Source organism: Acanthochromis polyacanthus, chromosome 16 (assembly GCF_021347895.1).
Source record: "Acanthochromis polyacanthus isolate Apoly-LR-REF ecotype Palm Island chromosome 16, KAUST_Apoly_ChrSc, whole genome shotgun sequence".
In the NCBI taxonomy this organism is placed as follows: domain Eukaryota; kingdom Metazoa; phylum Chordata; class Actinopteri; family Pomacentridae; genus Acanthochromis; species Acanthochromis polyacanthus.
The window spans coordinates 16,840,156-16,861,321 of record NC_067128.1 but is presented as its reverse complement, the minus strand read 5'-3'; the positions used below and the strand labels follow the sequence as shown (position 1 = coordinate 16,861,321).

Below are 21,166 nucleotides of genomic sequence, written 5' to 3'. Positions count from 1 at the left end.
TAAACAATTTAAATGTAAATGTCAGTGGGAAAGACAATAAGTCCAGACAGAATACTAATGAGTGTAACAGCTCACTGTGGGTGAGAGAGACAAAGCAGGATGAAAACGAAAAAAAACAACAATAAAAGAAGCGACAGAAGATGCAGATCATTTGTCTCAGTACACCCAACATATATATGCTCTGAAATGTAAACACCTTCCTGAGATAATAACTGATACTCCCATAGACTGCAAACACAAACCACCTGCACAGTAGTTTCTGGAGGCTCAATCAACCTATACCAATAAATATAGACTTGTCACTGGTGGTTGCACTGATTTAATCACAGATAACTAAGAAATGACTTCCGTTATTTGAGCAACAAACCAGCTCTACAGCTTTTATACTTTCCTGTACATTACTTAACGTTTGGTCGTGGCTGTGCAAAAGGACAGTCATGCATATACTGAACATTCCCACAGAACTGATGCACCAAGACCATTCAATTTTTGATTTGTTCTGCACTGACAAGTCAGTTGCACACTCCCACTTGAACTGCTTTTTGCACACATTTTCACATTTCCTGTGCAGGGTTGGGTTATTTGTCCTGTACACTGTTACAGACATGGTGCTGCACATGAAAACTGTAATTTTCCCTGATTCTATTTACGGCCTGTCTATAAATCTTACTGGGCTTTTATATTAAACATGCCAGACCGACACTGAGACAAAGATCAGCTTTTGTAATTGACAATCCAATTGTGTGCGTCTGAGCAGCTGCATGACCAAACCTTCGCAGCTCTTTTTTTCTTTAATCATGTCAGAAAATTTGATTAATAATAAAGTCAAAATATGTACGTGTGTGCTCACATTCAAAGAGCAGATGGAAATACGGTCATTGTTTGAGCAACAGTCAAGACCAACCAGAGCCACTAAAGGCCAGTTCATGGTTTCTGTGTCTACAGACAGCTAGCCTGACCCAAAACAGCAGAATAACACATTAGTGCACACTGTAACCAGGTATACACATGCATGTACCACACAACCACACTAGGGAACATGATAACGGCCACCAAAAGGCAAAAACTGTGCGAAAACCCCCCAAAAAGTTTCTGGTATATTAGCCTCATTCTAATTCTTTATTAAAGCTCGAAAAACTCTTCTATGTGTATTGAAGTTACATATTTAGAAGTAGGAAGGTCATCTGCAGTCATCTCCTGTCGATTGGGTCTTGGGGAGGAAATGACTGCACCTCTTCACCTTCAGTCCCGTTACACTCCTGCCAACTTAAGCTTCCCACTGCACAGTATTCTTGTTGTATCTGCTTTAAGGAATACAAAAATACAAAGCCCAAAGTCCGTTGGCGGGTTTGAACAGCATGCTCTCTTTTGAAAAGTTAGCAAAAATGACACCATATATCAGAGCCAGTAACTGTAAAAACTAAAGAAGTTTTCAGGTTTTCAGCTTTCCAAAGGTTGAACTAATTGTGTATAATTCTGTCAGGAAACTTAACTAAATCTGAACTGCTAATCTTATTTTATCATAAAGCCTTTTTTTACTTCACCAAGGAACACGGTGGAGTTATGTGACGATCAGCGATTCAGGTTTTATGGTGTATACTTCTGTCAGGAAACTTCACTAAATCTGAGCTGATAATCTTATTTGATCAAAAAACCCTTTTATTACTCCACCAAGGAATGTTATTTGACAATCGGCATTGGTTTGTCCGTCTGTTTGTCTGTCCGTTCGCAACATTACTCAAAAACAGACAAACGGATTTGGATGAAATTTTCATAGAAGGTCAGAAATGACACAAGGACCACATGATTAGATTTTGGCAGTGATGCAGCTTATAGTCTGGATTCTCGGATTTGTTAAATGTTTTTGTATCATTGCAAGATAGCGCTGTAAGTATGACTACAAGTGAACACTACATCAGCTGCCTGCTGACGATCACATGATTGTGATCCTACTACAAACCGATCACTGCGGACCACAAATTGTTTAAAGATTTCATCTGTCGGAAATCAACTGAGCAGCGTTGGTGGAGTACTTGTTCTACAAAAAAATAATAATTTGAGAAGGGGGCAAATATTTTTCCACGGCACAGTAGCCAAGGCATTATAGAGCCGCAGCCAGTTGTGAAGAAGAAGAATGATACAGAAAGCCCCGCCATGGATTATTTCTTTAAGTTTGTTACGAATGAAACTTCTGAAATCCTGAATCCATGTTTTTGGCATTGGTACACTGCAGTTTCAAGGTGGAAATGCTCAGCAATGGTGCTGACTGTCTTCTTTGCTCATGATGTGTCTCCCAGCATATAAAATTACCAGATGAAAATGTGAAAAAAAAGTGAAAACCATGTTAACAAGGTAAAAAACTGGACTGCTGCCAGGAGGTCTTTAAGGTAGCAAGATGCAAGATCCTATACTGGCATCCCACCTATAATCATGACAAATTGCCAGGTGATTGCTGCAGTAGGTAGACAGGTTGCCCTTTGTTTGAACAGTTTCATTTCTGATGTGAAAACCCTGTAGGACTCACATACGCTGCTTCCATGTTCAAGCCTACTCTGACTAAAGCAGCAGTAAATACGGAAAGCCTAAAAATAGTGAAGCATGCAGGGTGAAGAGAAATGACAAATAATTTCTCCAACACGAGGAAGAAAGAGGCCGAAACCTTTTCAAAAACACTCATTAATATTCCACATTAATCTTTTCCTCGACACAGTGTATACAGACGGTGTCATTTTTCCGGAGAGTAATTATTTCATGCAGCACTCCCCAAATGCCTGATCTTGCGGTGGACTTGCTGGGAGTGATAACAACGCTTCTTGGTGATTAATTGAATTCAGATTTTTGTGTAAGGTTGCAACAGTGTGTGTGCGCGTGATGATGGGTTTATTGTATTTTTCCAGCATTGCTTAACCTTGAATTAGCATATGTGGCAATGCTGAGGATCTCAAACTGCACAAAATATCACACCGCACGGCTGACGCTGCTGTTATGATTTGACTACAAGAAAATAGACGGCAGATTGCTTCCCGCTCCATGCCTTGTTTATTCATTAGACAGTTTGTGCTGGCGACTAATTTTCTTTTATTTGGCGGTAAAGAGCAGCGAGAGAGGTTAGAAAGCACTTCAGGACACTTCACATCAAACAGTGAGCCACTTCATTTTAGCTACACTTTGTGCGTGTGTGAGTGTGTGTTTGCGGCTAACCAGCTTGCCTCTCAGTCTCTTCCTGCAGCTTCCTAAATCCTGTCACAATAATAAGCCTGATCACAGAACAGGCCTTTATCCACGGTGACATCTGTGGCACACACACACACACTCTCCATTAGTGCTGCTCTATTTCAGCTCAGGCCCACGTGTGTGTGTGTGTGTGTGTGTGTGTGTGTGTGTGTGTGTGTGTGTGTGTGTGTGTGTGTGTGTGTGTGTGTGTGTGTGTGTGTGTGTGTGTGTGTGTGTGTGTGTGAAGGCAGGCAGAATCACTACACAGTCGGCCAATCAGCACTCGGTACACTCTGGTTTATCTTCATGGCCTTTTCATCACGCCCTTCATCTCTTTTTAATTTTCTGTAGTGAAGCTACAGATAACCAGGCAGAATCAGATCGAACGCACCAGATAAGGGCAACATAAACAGGTCAGCACAGAGTTATTTGTTGTGCGATGACTGGACTGATTCTACACATCAACCTTTACACACTGGGTAAATTATTCCGAACAGAAAAAATGTGTTTCGCTCCGTTTCTGCGCATCCAAGATAAACCGGCGTCTTACGTCATGCTGCTCACAGAGCTGACTGAACAAAGTGCTGAGTCAGCCTCCTGCGTCATTGTCTTAGATTTTCAAGCTGTTTGATCTCTTTTTTTTTTCTCCAGTCGTGTTTTCCTTTCATCATTCACCAGCAGCATAATAAAAAATATTACTGCTGCAGCAAGACGGAACCCAATTTAATTATAAGGAATCCAACTTTCTTCTTGTCAGCAGAGGGTTCACATGAAATGAGAGGAGGGATGACATGCAAAAAAAATGTTACTGGCCAGATTCAGAGCAGGGAGGCTGCCGGTACGTGGTCAGCGTCTTAAACCTCTAAACCACCTCCAACCTTTTCCACTGAATCTATTAGTCAAGTCCGGCAGAAAACGGTCAAAAAGGTTCATCATAAAGTTTCAAAAAGACAGAAAGCCCTCATCAATTCTGAAGCCAACAAGTGCTTTTTATGCAGAAAAATAAAAGATTGTTTGAATAATTTCTGTTGATTAGGTCGGGCTGAGAGATAAAGCTGAAAATTTCATCACAACAAAATGTTTCATTTCAGTTGATATCCACAGTTATAACCCAATTTACCTCTTTTTATTAATGACTAAGGTTTATACTGAGTGATGATATGGGCCAAAGAGAGTTTATTTGGGGTTTGTACATGCAACTGATCTTAGCATTTTTCTGTCATGGTGGTTTGCATTTAATATTTATCCATCCATCCATCCATTCCACTTAATTAGGGTCTCGAGTCTATCCCAGCTTACTTAGGGTGAAGTTGGGGGACACCCTGGACAGGTCACCAGTCTATCACAGGGCTACATATAGAGACAAACAATCACACTCACATTCACACCTGCAGGCAATTTAGAATTACCAATTACCCTCAGCATGTTTTTGGACTGTGGGAGGAAGCCAGAGAACCCACAGAAAACCCACACATGCACAGGGAGAACATGCAGACTCCATGCAGAAAGACCCCAGGAGATCGGGACGTGAACCAGGGATCTTCTAGCTGCAAGCCAAAAGTGCGAACCAGCGAGGCTTAAAACAAAGCAATGGACAAAAAGAAATTTTGACCTCTTGATGGCACTAAGTGAAAAAACAAAGGAACACTAAGGTTATTTGACACCGCCAACTAATGTTTGCACCAAAGTCAGTGATAATCCATCCAATACTGATTGAGTACTTCATAGTGGCACTAGAGAAAATATCAGGGGATTAGCATTGAGATTATCCTCTGTGGAGCACAAATGTCTGTATAGAGTTTAAAGACACATAATTAGATTATTAACAAAGAGTTTTCATTTGGATGTAAAGTAGTGGGCTGAATCCAACCATCATCCGTCATTGCTAGCATGGCTAAAAATATAGATTTGATTCATATCATGGTGCAGACATGACCAGGGTTTTTCTGCATAGTGAAATATTTGGTGCCCCTCAAAGAGGTTAGAGCCTGCAGCAAAGTAAAGTCAAACCAGCAGAAAATAAGAATTTAATATAACAAACAAAACAAAAAAATTTTTAAACCAGTTTTCTTAATTTGAGTTTTATTTACTTAAGCTTTATAGACATTTTCATTTACAAAATGGTCTATACCAACAAGAAAATGCGTAGAGTTCAGTAAAATAATGCAACCAAGACTCATTGATCATAGATGAAGTCCTACACAGTCATTCTGAGCCAAGACAAACACTGACGGCATGTAAGCACAATCAATACCAGCAGAATGTAACTAAATATTAGCAGTGGTTCTCCCTCACCCTCTGCACTGAATATTAGAGGCCCACAGACTGGACCAGGTCCTCAGTGGGCTGCCCTGACCAGGAGAGGAGCTACAACCTGGGCTCAACAACCCCTTCTCATCCCCCCTGGAGCTCCAAGCCTGACAGTGATAAATGAAGCACTGCAGCTAATGTCTGGCTGGGGGAGATTGGAGAGTCTACACACACACACACACACACACACACACACACACACACACACACACACACACACACACACACACACACACACACACACACACACACACACACACACACACACACAAAAGATTGCCTCAACTGCACTGCAATTAAATCTACAAAGTAACCTCCCCCCATCCTCTTCTCCGCCTGTGTCTCTCTCTCTGATTGCCTTGTTTCTTCATCTTCCTCCTGCTCCCCCTTTCTTATCAACCTCCCTGAGCATCTCCCTCCTCCACCCGTGTCTCTCTCTCTCTCTCCATTTATTTCTCCCTGCTACAGTATTTCTACCTCGCTCTCTATCTTAGCCTCTCAATCAGCTGCTCTGATTGCCATCGTTGTTTTTATTACTGCCCATCATTACAACCATCAGTGTTGTCCTTATTGTTTTGCTGCTGGCTGCCTCCTCTGCTTGCCTTTGAACATACAGGACACCTCAAGGAAGTGATATACGTACTGATGTTTCAGTTTTCATCCAAAGAAATTACGTGCTTGTTTGGAAAACTGTTTTAATCGGCTTTAAAGGTTGTTGTTCAGCAGATGCTTGTGTATTTAAATGCAGTGAACAAAATGTTAAGTTTAGAGGACACAGTGACATTGATCAGCAGAGACAAGCTTGCCAAAAAATAATATATATCTTTAACTGACTGAGTCAAATAGAAGGCAATATTATGAAAATATATTGCTCTGGCAATATATGATGGTTTCTATAAGAGTTTCCACATGGTGTTTCTGTTTTAGTGGTAAAAAAGTGCACATTCTATGCAGTATATTATTTTGATTTTTTGCCGGAGTTTACAAACAATGAAGTGTGAGAGAGGAGGGATGCCATGTAAAAAAACACAAGCCACAATCTTAACCTCCTGAACCAGCAGCTCACATCAATTTTTATTACATTTTTTATTATCAGGGGATTGTTAGGGGATGTTTTCTATCAAACCAATGCCTTAGCGAGAAAATGGTCAAAAATATCCATTTGAAGAATGGCATCTCAAAGTTGTCAAACAACTGACAACACAACTACTGACAAACCTCCATGCACTGATAAAAACCATGAAGAAGTTCCAGAAGAAGCTGGTAAGCAGGTCTTAATTCAAGATCTGCACATTGTGAAAATCTGCCCACGCACATTACAGCACAGCAAAGCTGAAGCAATCATAAACTTGACTTGATGGTTGTTCACTGCAGAAAAGCTGAGTGTAAATAGCCAGTGTTACACAGAATGACACTACACCATCACCTGCAGTACACGTTTTACACTTTAAGGTATGCTTCCTGTTTGGTTCTCTGTTTCCTCATCTCATCTCATCTGAACCTTTAAAATCACTTGATTGACAGCTGTGAGTGTAGTTAGAGTGGTGGTGGTGGTGGTGGTGGTGTGTATGTGTGTGTGTGTGTGTGGGGGGGGGGTTATAAGCCTCTGCAGGCTGTGTGTGTGTGTGTGTGTGTGTCTGTGTGTGTGTATGTGTGTGTCTGTGCCCTCCTGAGGGTTCGACTTGATCGATCACTCTCAGCCATTAGTCATGAGACAGCGTGCGGTGCAGGGAAACAGACTCGATGCATTTTGCACTTAAAAGACGATGAACTGATTAGACCTTTCAGACTTCTATACGTTGTAGTAATGGCTTTGTGCATTCACACATGCTGGAAGTGGACACTATGGAAAATGTCGACTGCTATGTAGAGCTGTGATGCAAAATCAGGCAGGAATTTATGTTTAATATATAAGGCCTAAGATTGTTTACTGTAAGCTGTACGGGCTTTTTACCAACATTAATAGATTCATGACATCTTGAACAGTGTGCCATCATTGCAATAAACACACAAAGCTCCCTTGTAAGAAGCAAAAGTTCCCTGTCTTTATGCTTATAGTTGGATTATGTTCATTTTGTCAGATCTCACTTTAGGATAGCGTTACTTTTTTCCCCGACAACTAAGCAAGGAAAAGATGGCTTTTACTTGGCTGACATGTTTCAGCAACTGAAGACATCTCCGCATTACTACGGTTCATTGCCAAATCCATCTATTGTCAGTTCAAAGGCAGAATGTACAGACAGCAAGGTAAGAACCATCTTCTCCGTACTCAGTTGTCGGGTAAAAAGTAACGCTATTCTAAAATGTCTATGCTTATGTTGAGTAAAGGTAGGGTTGTGGTCCGAGCTTTGACAGAGCTATGTGTTTCCTGATGAAGAACTATTGCTGTTTATTGCAAATGGAGTAGCATTGGCTAAAAAATGCAAGAAACGAAGATTACAACAACAATTTTTCATAAAGTAGGCCAATCAAAGCAAAAGAAGGAAGGAAAAAGACAGAATTAGACAAAAGTGCAGTACAGCTGTCACTGCTGACAACCCATTCTGAAGGCTGATACAAACGTTTTGGGTTGTATCGACCTCATTTTCATGCTGATTCTAATGTATCTTTGAAGCTGTCATGAATCTCATTAATCTTTTAGTTGTGCTTTTCATGGCAGGGAAATCTAAAAAGCTGCCGAGGCTAATTCAGAAACACAAAGTGGAGTTCTGTGTCTGTTGACCTGATGATGAAGTCCAATATTCGCTCTTGTTTTAGCTCTGTTCTGCTCATTCCCAAGTTAAATATCTTGCTCTTTAGCTACTAAATTCTGCAGCTTTCTTCACCATCTAATTGCTAACTTTCCCCAGTGCTGGGCATTTAGCATGCAGTGGAGTTATTCAGGCTTTTTCTCTGAAACCAGCTGCCTGCAACTAATGGAAACAAGGATAATGAGAGCACTGAGACTGAGCAGTACAGTAAATGTGTTGTAAAACCACAACAATGAACTAAAAGAGGCTTAAGAGCGCCATTGAGCTACAGAGTAGATGATTCTCTGTGGGTACGAGCAACACTTTTCATATTACAGGCTGTCACTTGATTCAGCGTTCTTATAAAGTAAATAATGAATTGTGGAGTAGCACACGTGAGATGTCACATTAATCTGTGTGTGCCCCAAAATCTTTTCCTATTCATGGCAGAAAAGCGACACAGCAAACACGTATGGAATTGACCGGTCACCATTATGAATTGTAAGGTAACCATAGCAACAGTATTTCTGCTTGATCGTAAGTTATCAAAAAAACAAGTGGAACAGACCTCACCGTGAGCTGAATGGCCTGAACACAGGAGCTAACTAAACTGACAGCTTACTCACCATTAGTGGAAAATACATAATAATGACAGGCTACATCCACTTGATATCACATTATTGCATGTTAATTCAGATGGAGTACAAAGGCGCAGGTAATGCTTCTAAACACTTGCAGTTGAAATGAAGTGCTAAATCTGTCTCCTTTCCTTTATGATAAAACCAAAAGAAAAGCTACCTTTTACTGACTTTAGTAGCAAATCATACTTATAAGAAAAAACATGTTAAATGTACAAATATTGTACGATCGGCGTTGGTTTGTCTCTCTGTTTGTCTGTTCGCAACCTTACTCAAAAATGGACAAACAGGTTTGGGTGAAATTTTCAGGGAAAGTCAGAAATGACACAAAGACCAAGTGATTAGATTTTGGCATTTTGGCATATTATCATATCTGGATCCACGGATCTGCAAAAGACTTCTGTATCGCGAGATGGCGGCATGGCGTCACTGTAACTATGACGACAAGTAAACACTATGTCACTGCCTGCTGATGATCACATGATTTCAATCCTACTTCAAATCGACCGCTACAGACTTATCAGGACTTATCCATCACAAATGACAAAAGGAACAATTGATTAAATTGTGGGAGTGTTTCTGAGTCCCATCAATTCCCACTGCCCGCTACATATGAAGGTCACGCAATTCTGAATCCGTACATAACATACACATGCATAACACACCTGTGCTCAGTGCAGGGTCATTTTGTTTGTGGGGACATCTCTATTAAATAGCCACATTCTATGTTGCTGTGATTTTAACCACGAGTTTTTTCAGGACTTCAGCTGTCGGAAATGATACAACGACTGAGCAGCCTTGACAGAGTACTTCACTCTCTGAGTGCTTTTTTGTTTGCATAATGCATAAGAAATGATCAATGTGCAGGGGAACTGGCAAAAAGGATAATGCTTATACTATTTTATTCAGCACCAAAAGGCATTGGTGCACCAAAATTATGAGGATGTTAGGCACTCCAGTGTAACCAATGTAAAACATCGAGTCTTCAATGTGGCAACGATTCAAATAATTCACAAAAACACACAAGGTACATATGCATACGTAAAATTACTACACTATGTAGTCTGCTCTGTGCTGAATTTCTTTTGCTGAACAACATTTGACCATTTACACTGGTGCACGCACAACTCAGTGTGATGCTAAACTTGACATCCTTGTCTACATTGTGGAATATTTTCTGATTGGATGGACAAAAACTGACTTATAGTTACATAACGATTCACTAAGACAAACCTCACATTTGACTGGGTTAGGGTTAGTGGCTAGTTAACTTTGAGTAGCTAGCAGTTACAGGAGTAACAGTGACTGGATTATATATATCTGGACATTTATGTTGTATGTGTCATGCTGCTCAAACACGTCTGTCTGCTGCCTCGCTGTCTGTAACCCACCAACCCTTCTCTAACTGGTCTGCACATATTTTGTGTTGGTGGGTAATATCGGCTTGACTAATGCTGAACATCTGAGTGACATTAAACCTCTTAGCCTCTGTCTCTGTCTTGTGCCTCTTTCCCTCTTTTCATCTTGTTCTATAAGTCTCCCTCATCACCATGTCTGCCTCTCACACTCACCCCTAAACACCTGCCATTTCTGCTGTCAAGGTTATCAGACCAGTCACTGTGTAAACAATAAAGACCTCTGCAGCTGAAATCAAACACAAACACACGTTTGTTCATTTACTGGAATCCTACTGTGTTGTTGTGGTAACGGTTGTGACAAAAGTGGATGGATAGAGGAGTGCCAGCCGCCGCCTGATAACGCTGCAGTCACTTAGCATGAACAGGAGATGCGATGGACACGCTGATGCAGGTATACAACAGGGGCTTCACCTGGATTCTCCACATCAGGAAACCACTGAATATGCTCTGACTCTTATCTTGTCACTCAAGTGTTTGGTAGAGTGGGACCAAACGCATTAGGCCAAAACTGATCTCTTATTAAAAGAAATATGACCTAATTACTGCCATCCCTTTTAGATGTGATTCATATGAAATAGTTCAAATGACTAGCTTTGGTAGAAAAGAACAATGTTAAATGCTGCAACTGAACTCCTTAACTTCTTGAAGTGTAAATAAGCTAGTAGATGCAAATTTCAAATCAGTCAACACTGCAAATGCAAATCAGTTAACATTTGCATTAACCTGCCACATTGGCAAATAAGGCTAGCCTGGCTAACTGTTTCCCATTTACTTCCAGTCTTTGTGCTAAGCTAAGCTAACAGATTTCGCATACAGATATGAGAGTGGCATCAATTCTATCGCTTGACAAAAAAGAGGTTAAGAAGATTTTCCAAAATATTATCATGGCCTGTGAACTCATCACAAATGATCTGACAAAACCAAAACAGTTTAGATTTAGATTTCGAATATTGCTGAAAATCGAAAAAATTTGCAGAAACAGTACCAGGAAATGTTTTAGTATATCTATTTACAGGAACAGCTCTGTTTCCACTGTAGCGTAAGATCGGACAGCACTGAGTGCAACATGAACTCTAGTGCACCAAACCAACAGCTAATAGTAGTTACTAACTGTAGTTCTAGGAAATACAACAGTGAAGGTTGGTTCTATTAGCCTATATGGTGAATTTTACGTTGCTGATAGTAATGTCAGAGAGAACCTTGATAAGGACAACTACAGAGCAGAATATATGGAGCTTTCTGTCTTTTCAGAGTTCAACCAACTCACAGCAATCTTTCAGAGGTGCTTAATAGTACCAACTCTGGGGTACTTCTTTTTTTTCTCCGCCTCTAAAAGGTTCAACAGGACTGTTTTTCAGTCAGAACATGCACTAAGATTTGGTCCACCTTTAAATGGCCATAGCAAAAAACAGCCTATTATCAGTGATCAACTATAGCGTCCTCATTACACTATTCGTTGTTCATCATAGTCCACAGCTGCTTTCTCTTTTGCTCCACAGTGCAAAATCAAAACATGAACTGGAATCATGAATTAATATAATAAAACAGACATACAGTCACATCCAAGTACCTATTCCAGCTCAAAATAAGTGCAGAAACTGTTGGTTGTGATGCAACTGCTGTTAGCTGTTCAAAGGTTGAGAACAAAACAACTGGCTTTTTGGCTTCAACTGAGCAGCAGCTCTCAGCTCAGTGTGTGGTGCCAAGAAACAACTTTTTTCTATATACAAACGTAGTATCTTCAAATCACAATCTCATTTGCATAATATCACTCGAGACATTTTTGTTAGCCTCAAAGAAATCTCTGGAAATTTTCCCTGTCAAAATTATATGTTCTTCAACAGCAAGCTGCAAAATAATGATTTACACCCACAGGTACACCTGCTAATTAAAAGACTTTCACACACCAGCTGCTGGATGTCTGAAGACATCTGCATTAAGCTGTGATGTGGATGACATTAACTTCTTCATTAGGCTTTGGTTTTACTTTCCTCATCTGTGTCTGGAGATGGAGAGAGGAGACGTTTACTGGGCGAGGTAAGATATTACAGAAATAATGATCGGACAGCATATTTAGCTGTTGATCTCTGGTCCCAAACATGAATTCTTCAGTAGTAATTGAGTGTTGCTTATATTAATGCTTCCAGGTGAATACTATGGGAAAAGGTAGTGTGTTTAAAAAGTGGATGAGCAGAAGACAAATAAATTGTAAGATGGATTCAACATTTAAATTATCTCTGGTTATTAATTAAACCCCTGAAATCTTATCTCTATGTATCAAAGTTGCATATTTAGATAGTTATTTATAAAATTTTCTGTGAAAATAATCTCATCCTGCCTAAAATGGCTTAAATGTAACTTTAACACCGTTGCTGCAAAAATGCCAAAACTCCACTTCCTTAAATGTCCACTTGAGGCGGCTCCAAAAGCGAGTCAATGCTCATAGAAGCCTGTGTTCAATTACCAAACTTTACAGCAGGAGTAATATGTTAACGGGCTGGTACAAGAACAGTTTTGCTAGCTAATTGTTCCATTTATGACAACTTTACAGAGGTTGTATGATGTAGGTATGTATGTTTAAGGACATGGCTTAACAGCAGGGCACCGTCTTAACACAGTCAATGGTTCAGAGAAGTTTTATAGCCGCTTCAGCTCCACTCCTGTGACACCTGTGTTCATTTCTGAATTACCCAGGAGTTAGTAGGAGTTAAGTACTGCTAAGAAGCCAATGGCTGGAGCCACCACAGTGAGCTTCACAACTGCTGTTCAGGAAACCTATAGGTGGCTATACAGAGCAGGTCAAGCACTCCAGCTCACCTGTGACTCTGCCAAAACCACACTACATTACATAATGCAAGTTGTAACACTGGACTAATTCCACCCTACACGTACAGAAGGTCCTACCCTATAAGTTGACTGAGTTAGCTCCTTGGGTTTGTTACAGATGTCTGAATCTGTGTTTCTGACACTGTCATCAGTGCACTGCAGTTTTAAGGTGGAAATATTCAGCCATGGTGTTGACATCATGAACCTATTTCACTCATTCTACCATAAAAAAGCACCATATGGACATGATCACAAGAAAAATAGGTTTTAAAGTAAACTGTAAAATAAAGTAAAATAGTAAAATCAGCAGAACATGGTTAACTAATGGCAAAGAAGTGAATTCCAGGCTCTATGAGATCTGATATGATTCCACTTTTGATAAAACACCAAACAGCCTCACAACCTACTGACCAAGATGTAATATATACTAATACAAACAATCTTTTTCATGTTTCATTACTGACTTTTACATGGAAAACGCCACCAACAGCCACGTCTTTGCAGGCCATTGAAGTTGAAGTTTGGGAATCTGAAGGTGAACAGACGAGCAGTTGAATTCTAATTTAGTCAGAAGAAAATTAATTGCACACTACCATGTTTTGATAATAGAATCTCAAGATCGGGATTTCATAAACATCAGGTTTGATACTTGCTTTTGTGAGTTATGATCATAAGCCAAATGTCTTTGAAGTGTTGGTTTGATAAATCAAACTATTAAATGAAACCACCTTGAATGAAAGGACTTGCTTTCAGTATTTCCTTGTAATTACAGTCAAAGAAATTTGTTGTTGAAAACAATTTTTCTTATACAAATGTCTGTGTGTAACTTTTATTCCTACGTAAGTGTCCAAAAGCCTTAGTATTTACAGAATTACATGATGGAGGCATTCTAAAATAGCAAGTTATTGAGACAGCTTATACATATCAGATAGACTGGTCATTTAATCCCATTATTTAGGATGCTATCTACCATCTATAATTTACAATCAATGGTTCTCTAGAGCAGCCATGAAACAGATTAAGAGGTGAGATTTCCAAGGCCAAAAAGGAATTTTCAATCTCACCCATCATTCCATTTGTATAATTCTGAATATAATATCCAAAGTCTCCTTTTCAGTATTAACCAGGGCGACTGTAGCGATCCTGAAGAGCTCAAAAATTTTTAGAATTCGCACTTTGGTCCTTTGTTAAGGCTTATGGCCCTGCTTGGCCTGCTTTGTGTCCTCCAGCTCCATCAGACTAACAAACCACATACTTAAATTTGATCTACGTTTCAACTCGTACACCAACATTTTGCAATTAAACATAAAACTGATTGAATAATCCTGCTGATTTGGTTAAAGATGTCTGAAAGCCCAACAAACACTCATTCACAAACCTCTTGCTTGGCGCAGGGATGGCCTTCCTCTGGCTGCTAGTCCCTGAGTGTCTGAAGTCAAATGTCCGTCCTTGGCATTGTTTGGCTCTCCAAAAAAACAAAAATGCGATATGCACAACTTTGTTGCTTTTAAAATAACCTGTCGAGCTATCAGATACTGCGATCACGTTACACTTTGTCTCCGAAACCTGGCTGGCTCCAAAGCGGAATTTTGTTTGAAAAGAGAAAACGGCTTGTTTTGTTTTTGGATTTCCATAGACCTTACAGAAGCTGAGTTGCAGTCCGCTGGAAATACTTTTTCTCTCTTGTCTTTTCTGCAGAGCTTGTCCCCATCCTCCTCCACCACCACCACCATGCCTGGCCGTTTCTTGATTTCCTCTGGCGCTGCAGCCCTGAGCCAGACAGACAAAGAAGGAGAAGCCCTGCCAAGTCTCTCCACTGCAGGCATGGCTTTTTCCTTTCCACTCTGCTCCCTCGCTCTTTCTTCGTCTCTCTCGATTGTGGCAGTGTTCCCGAGAAGCTTTGGCGATGCTCCAGCATGTCTGCCACTCCGTCTGAACCTTCCCATCCATCCCTCCATCCCGATCGTCCTTTCGCTGTGGACCCCCGCCCCGCTAACCCCTCCACTCCCACATCCTCCTTCCCCAGTCCAACCCCCTCCAGTCCAGCCAAAATATTAAACACACTTTGGGTAAATCAATCTAAACCTAATCTAAGAATAATTTAAAATCATTCAAACATTTCATTGTGCACTACCCTCCTCTAACTGTTTCTCTCTCTCTTTAACACTGAACCCAAATACCACTGAGTCAATACTCTCAACACTCCATTCACCAGACAACCTTTACACTTACTACTTATTACTAAAGGGCAATATAAAGGGCAGGGGGTGTGTATGTTTCTGATGTAAGTGTGTGTGTGGATGTGTGTCTCGGGTCTTTTGTTCGGTGCCAGTGCAGATCTATTCATCATGTGCCAAGACTCAGCGCCCTCACTTGTAGTGAAGAGGGGGCAGGTTGGTGCCAACTGCCCCGACTGCCAACTTAGTGCTGCTGTCGGTCTGTTTATACACACGGAAAGCTCTCTATCTCACAAACACACACGTAGACACACTTTTATTTGAGCTATTTGCAGGCTAGAGTGACAATTACCTTCAACTATAAGGGACTAAATCAACAGATGTTTGGATCACTTAAAAAAACAGTACTGACATTTATGAACTGAAGCTGCTGATATCTGATGTTTTACACCAACATCTCTCTTCATTTTCCTCAAATTATGGCTGGATAACAATTCAATGTGACAAGTTTTGATGTTATATAAAATTCTGCAGTCTAAATTGCTGAGTTGGAGCAGATCATAATTAAAGCTTTATTGTTTTACAAGCTTGAACACATTTATGCTGTAGAATATCACATTTTATCTTATTTTGTACAAATATAGCAAAGGTCCTGATGTTGATCATGTGATGTCATGAGGAAACCTGCCTCAGAGGGTTACTGTTAGCATCCGTTGCATGCATATAACTGTGCCAAACACTGTTTGAAAGGGCAATAGAGTCATTCCATGTCAATTCAACAAATGCTTGTTGCACCACTTTCTCAGATCCTCCCAAAAAATTTTTTGGGCTTTATTTGGGTAATTTTATGAACAAATGCAAAGTATTATGGTTATAAACATACAGTATAAGCAGTAATGATCTAATCTAATACCCATAGTCAGTCCAAACTTAATCCTCGCCTATGATTTTAGGGTTTTAAACTACTAAAAAAGCAATTTATACTCCTTTTACATGGTCAGAATTTTTTCCCCTTCCAAAACTTTTACCCTTCTGGTGAGAAAAGTATAGAAATGAATGAAAATAAAAAAATACTGGACTGTGGAATTTCCCAAAATATCCTTATTATTTCATGGGCGACTTTATTTTGGGTTTTTCATGCCTCTATTTTAGGACTTATTCTTGTGAAAAGACATTGAAAGAATGAATTTTCTTCTTTACTAATGAAAGTTGCATAAGGTAAAAGTTTTAAAACATTAAAATAAAGCTTATTTATTGATTTATAGGCTGTTGAACTCAGGTGTAGACCCAAAATAGCCTAACTTTAGGCATTAAAAAGTGCATGTGGGATACATGGTACGCGGTTCAAATTTTTTTTGGAGGAACTAGTATGTGTGAAGTATGTGTGAACTTACTTTCATATTTGTTTCTTGTGCCAAAGATGAGCAACTGCTGAATCAATTTACTATACATTTTGATCCTCGTTTTTGTTTTTAGGAACCATTTACATGACCAACTAAAGATGAAAGATGAATCTGAAGCATCAGCATCGTAGTATAAGTTACAAAGGGCATATCTGAAGTTAATTATTATATAGACATTGTTTTTTCTTTCATACAGTAACTGAATAAGAAGAAATGGCATCACTCCCAGACTGCATTCTCAGGACAGCCTCGGTATCGTATTTGACTTATCAGCTGAATTTGAAGATTTGCAAGTGAAATTCATGCACCCAAAAGGTCCCAGCAAGAAGTTCACATGGCCTAGAAAGGATGACGTAGTGTGGGTGCCTACAGCCCACATCCTATGTCCAATCACTGCTCCTTCAACACGCCATGGTGGACAGTACCACATATCTGGTGCAGATGATGGCCTGATTTCAGAGAAATTCAAGCAGTTCAAAGGACAGAAATAGTGGTGTGATAAGTTGGGGACAAATTACATGTTTTACATGGGACCTAAGGCAATATAACTCATTTTAACTGCAATATATTAGTTAGAATTCCTAAAAAAACGCCTATAAAACATAGTGCATTTCTTGGTTAAATTGGCCATGAAGGATTCAAGAAACAATGTTGATACTTCAGATATCAATTATTCGGATGTTTATTGTTATACAGACAAAGTTTCATGTTTCTACTCCATGTCCCACATTGGTTTCTGTGCCAATATATGTATGGTGTTTTTCAGTCTGTTTCATAAATAGGCATCGTTTTGAGGTCTAAGGAGACTAGCTAGCTCTTGGATATTTTTAGGTTAGAGAGAACTTTTAAGGTACTTTGAGATTTTTATAACATATGAACCTTGTTACTTATTAAAATTTGTGAAAAAAATGCCTAAATTCTTGAAAAATGCCATTTTCGCCAAATTTTTAAATTGCCCTGTACCACAGAGAAATGGGTATATTCATTCCAAATTTTTTTTCCTGCTCTATTGTTAAGGTGTTTGAACCCTTCAGATCACTTGTAAGTCTATATCATCAGTCAGTTCCCAGTATTATCTTCCTAAATCAAGCCTTTCTACCTAACATATCAATTTCCGAGTGGAAAAATAGGGATTTAAATATTTTATAACTTAGCAAATAGCAATCATATGATGTTAAAACTTTGCAAGTAATCTATTCTTATGTTGGGATAGTTAAAAAAAAAGTTTGGAGATGATCAGAGGAGGTCATGCAACAAAATTTCCTCAGATTTGTTGAAATGAGATGGAATGACTCAATAGGAATAGAGTTGGAATTTAATCATCATATTTTAGACACTCTTTATAAGATTTGTGGGCAAAGGATCAGGATTATCAGTTGCTTTGTACATCTCTATACATGTATGTATAGCTCCTTGTCAGTTCTTTGTTTTTCTAGACAGCAGTTTATCTAGTCTTCTTCACACAAGAAGGTCTACTGCTGGGGCCATCAAATAAGTACAGTGTCGCTGCACTTGGAAATGTTAGACACAAAAGACATTCCCTCTCAACACTTCTCAGATGTCCATTTCCATAAATATTTGATGCCCAAGGAGGAAAAATTTAATATTTTACCACAAGAGGAAAGATTTTACAAAAAAAAAAAAAAAAAACTGAAAACAGGACTAATTCTTCTACAATCATTTTTTTTCTTATTTTGTCACTTAATCATCATCTTGTGACTCATGAGATTTATCTTGTGAGCCTGACCCTTCGGTTGGAAACCATTGAACTGTACTGGTTAAAACTATAGCACCACCTCAACAAGCTACAACAATAAAATGTTGTTTACATTTACACATTGATGCATCAATACTTACAATCGAATAATGTCCTGTACAATAATAAATCAATCACAGAATACATTTTTCTGCAGAACATGGGATGTACTTTTGGACAATTTACGAATGATAATTCAGCACTTTTGCTTGAACTTTGAATGCAAGATTTTTACTTGTAGTTAAGTACTCATACAATCATGTGCTAGTACTAGTACTTCAGTAATAATGGAATAGAATAGTATTTGTACCTTACGAAACAGTAGATTCCACCACTGCCGGTAAACCGGCGTACGCATGCGCAGAAAGTACTGGCTCCTGTATACAGATACCCCAGAAGCTAAAAGCTAAATGATACAGTTTCTAAAGTTATTTACGTTTTAATTACTGAAGCTGCCTTTATCATAGATGGATAACAGCGCGTCAAACATTAGACCTACACAACCATAGCACAAAACCAGACGACAAAAGGTCCATTTAGGATTGTGACATAATGCGAATGTGTCATAAAGTTGGATCACACTGCTAACGTAGCTAACCAGCTACAGCTAGCATGGCTCGGACTCACCGGAGACTTTGATGCTGTCAGTCCGACCGGGTAGCGCTTTCTCTGGGGTTGGCATCTGTGCCTTGGAGGCCATGTCACCCATCCTGCTATTGACAAAATGACGCCAAACCAGACGCAGCCTGGAGGAGGAGACCATTGAACCCACAGCAGACCGACACACTCCGGCTGCACACTCACTGAGCTAGCCCAGTTAGCTAAGCTACATAACAGCGAGCTTACCTAACGTAAACACGGGACTTGTGTAACGGCACGGTGCCGCATGTTACACAACGCTAAACGTAATGACATTACTAAAAAAAATACATTATATATTCTTTAAACATGATTTGACACCATTGTCAGTCCAGAGCAACGCTCGGTTTCTGCACACACAATAACAAGCATCAATTATTTAGGTAAATTAGTAACTTTGTACGCTTTTATTTTTATTCTCAAATAATTAACTGACATCAGATGTGCGCCGAATTCACCAGAAGACCTTTTTGTTTCTTCATAATCTTAATGGGTACACTGTGAACTTTTGTACCTTCACCAGTAAGTTAAATAACACATAAATGTTAGTTTTTTTGAATGAAGTTCAGAGTCGCAATGACGAACACCGTTTCAGATAGCCTCGGTGCTGCCTCGCTGTTATTTATAGGATTGTCCTTTAGATTGAGACAGATTTATTTGGCCTCCACATTTTCTTAGAGTTAAATACATAATCACAATTATAACTATAATAGCCATTTGTGATTTCAGTGTACAACTGTACATCATACACCTTTGTGGATGATTGACAGTGAAACATAAACTATTATGTCATTTTTAACAAGCCCTGCATCCAAAGATGCACTTTTACCCATCATATGCTAATCTAATCTATTTTACATGTGAAAAGCCATTTTCACAAAAGTATTAAATACGCAAACTAAAAAAGCACTCAGAGAGCACAGCACTCCACCAAGGCTGTTCATTCCATTGTCAGAAATGCAGCATTTTTAAAAAATAAATGCAGCATTTGTTTATTAGCTACTGATGATCACAAATCACAGCAACATAGAATGAGGCCATTTAATATAAATGTGCCCACAAACAAAATGACCTTGCATTGAGCACAGGTGTGTGTTATGCATGTGTAGGTTATGTACAGATACTGAATCACGTGACCTAAATGTGTATTCTGACCTTTCCTGAAAATTTCATCCAAATCAATTATTTTGTTTTTGAGTAATGTTGCGAACAAACAGACAGACAGACATACGGAAAGTTAGCCAGTTCTCACATAACTTCTGCATTCCTTGGCAGAGTAATAAATGTTTGTACATTTAACATGTTCTTTCTCATAAGTGTGATTTGCATGAATTTTATCCAAATCCATTAGTGTGTCTTCGAGTAATGCTGCTAACAGACAGACAGACAGACAGACAAACCAACACTGATCGTCACATAACTCGACTGCGTTCCTTGGTGGAATAAATATGATCAGTATACTCTGACCCACTGAAATGCCTTTAATCTTTTTTATTTTAATCTATTTAGGTGTATAATCAAGTGTGACTTAGTTACAGCACCCAGACTAGTAATGTGTTTCAGTTACACAGTAAAGTCATATTTCAGCCTCTATTGTGATGAATTTGTAATGCATAAAAACTCTCATGGTAAAATAAATATTCCATGTTTCTTCTTTTGCTTCCATCTCCATTTTTTTTCATTCTTTTGCTGGTGATATTTGTTATAAGGACCCGCTCATTTGCTATCTACCGGGGCTTTTATCTGAATCAGGGTTTTGTAGGTTAGAAATGTGGACTTAATTAGCGAGTTTATATGCAATGTTTTTTTCTTCCTGAAACTGTCACACAAGAAAAAGGTCACAAAATATTAAAATAGAAACACTCTCATTTCATATTTGGGAATGTTTAAGCAGTAAATGTTGAGAGTGGGATGCAGCAAAGATAATGGAACGGAGTCATTAAGGCGAGGTAAACAATGCAACTGATTGAGTTAAATTATTAAATCACAGAGTATGAATATATGAAATGTCTATAAAAAGCCAACAACAGAATATACTGAGTTAATTAAATTTCATT

At 39.1% G+C, this 21,166-nt stretch overlaps 1 protein-coding gene across 2 annotated transcripts in view; it reads right to left on the bottom strand.

The window, feature by feature from the left end:
- The window catches only part of msraa (methionine sulfoxide reductase Aa), a 51,723-nt gene extending 32,372 nt beyond the window's left edge, over positions 1 to 19,351 (bottom strand). Inside the window, exon 1 of one of the 2 annotated variants that reach the window (XM_022192723.2) lies at positions 19,098 to 19,351. In XM_022192723.2, the coding sequence (XP_022048415.2) occupies positions 19,098 to 19,233 (136 nt within the window). In that variant the 5' untranslated portion in view covers positions 19,234 to 19,351. Of the gene's footprint in view, positions 1 to 14,512; positions 15,100 to 19,097 lie in introns of those variants that run through there. The other variant, XM_022192724.2, reaches the window with a different exon arrangement.
- Positions 19,352 to 21,166: the final 1,815 nt, after the last annotated feature.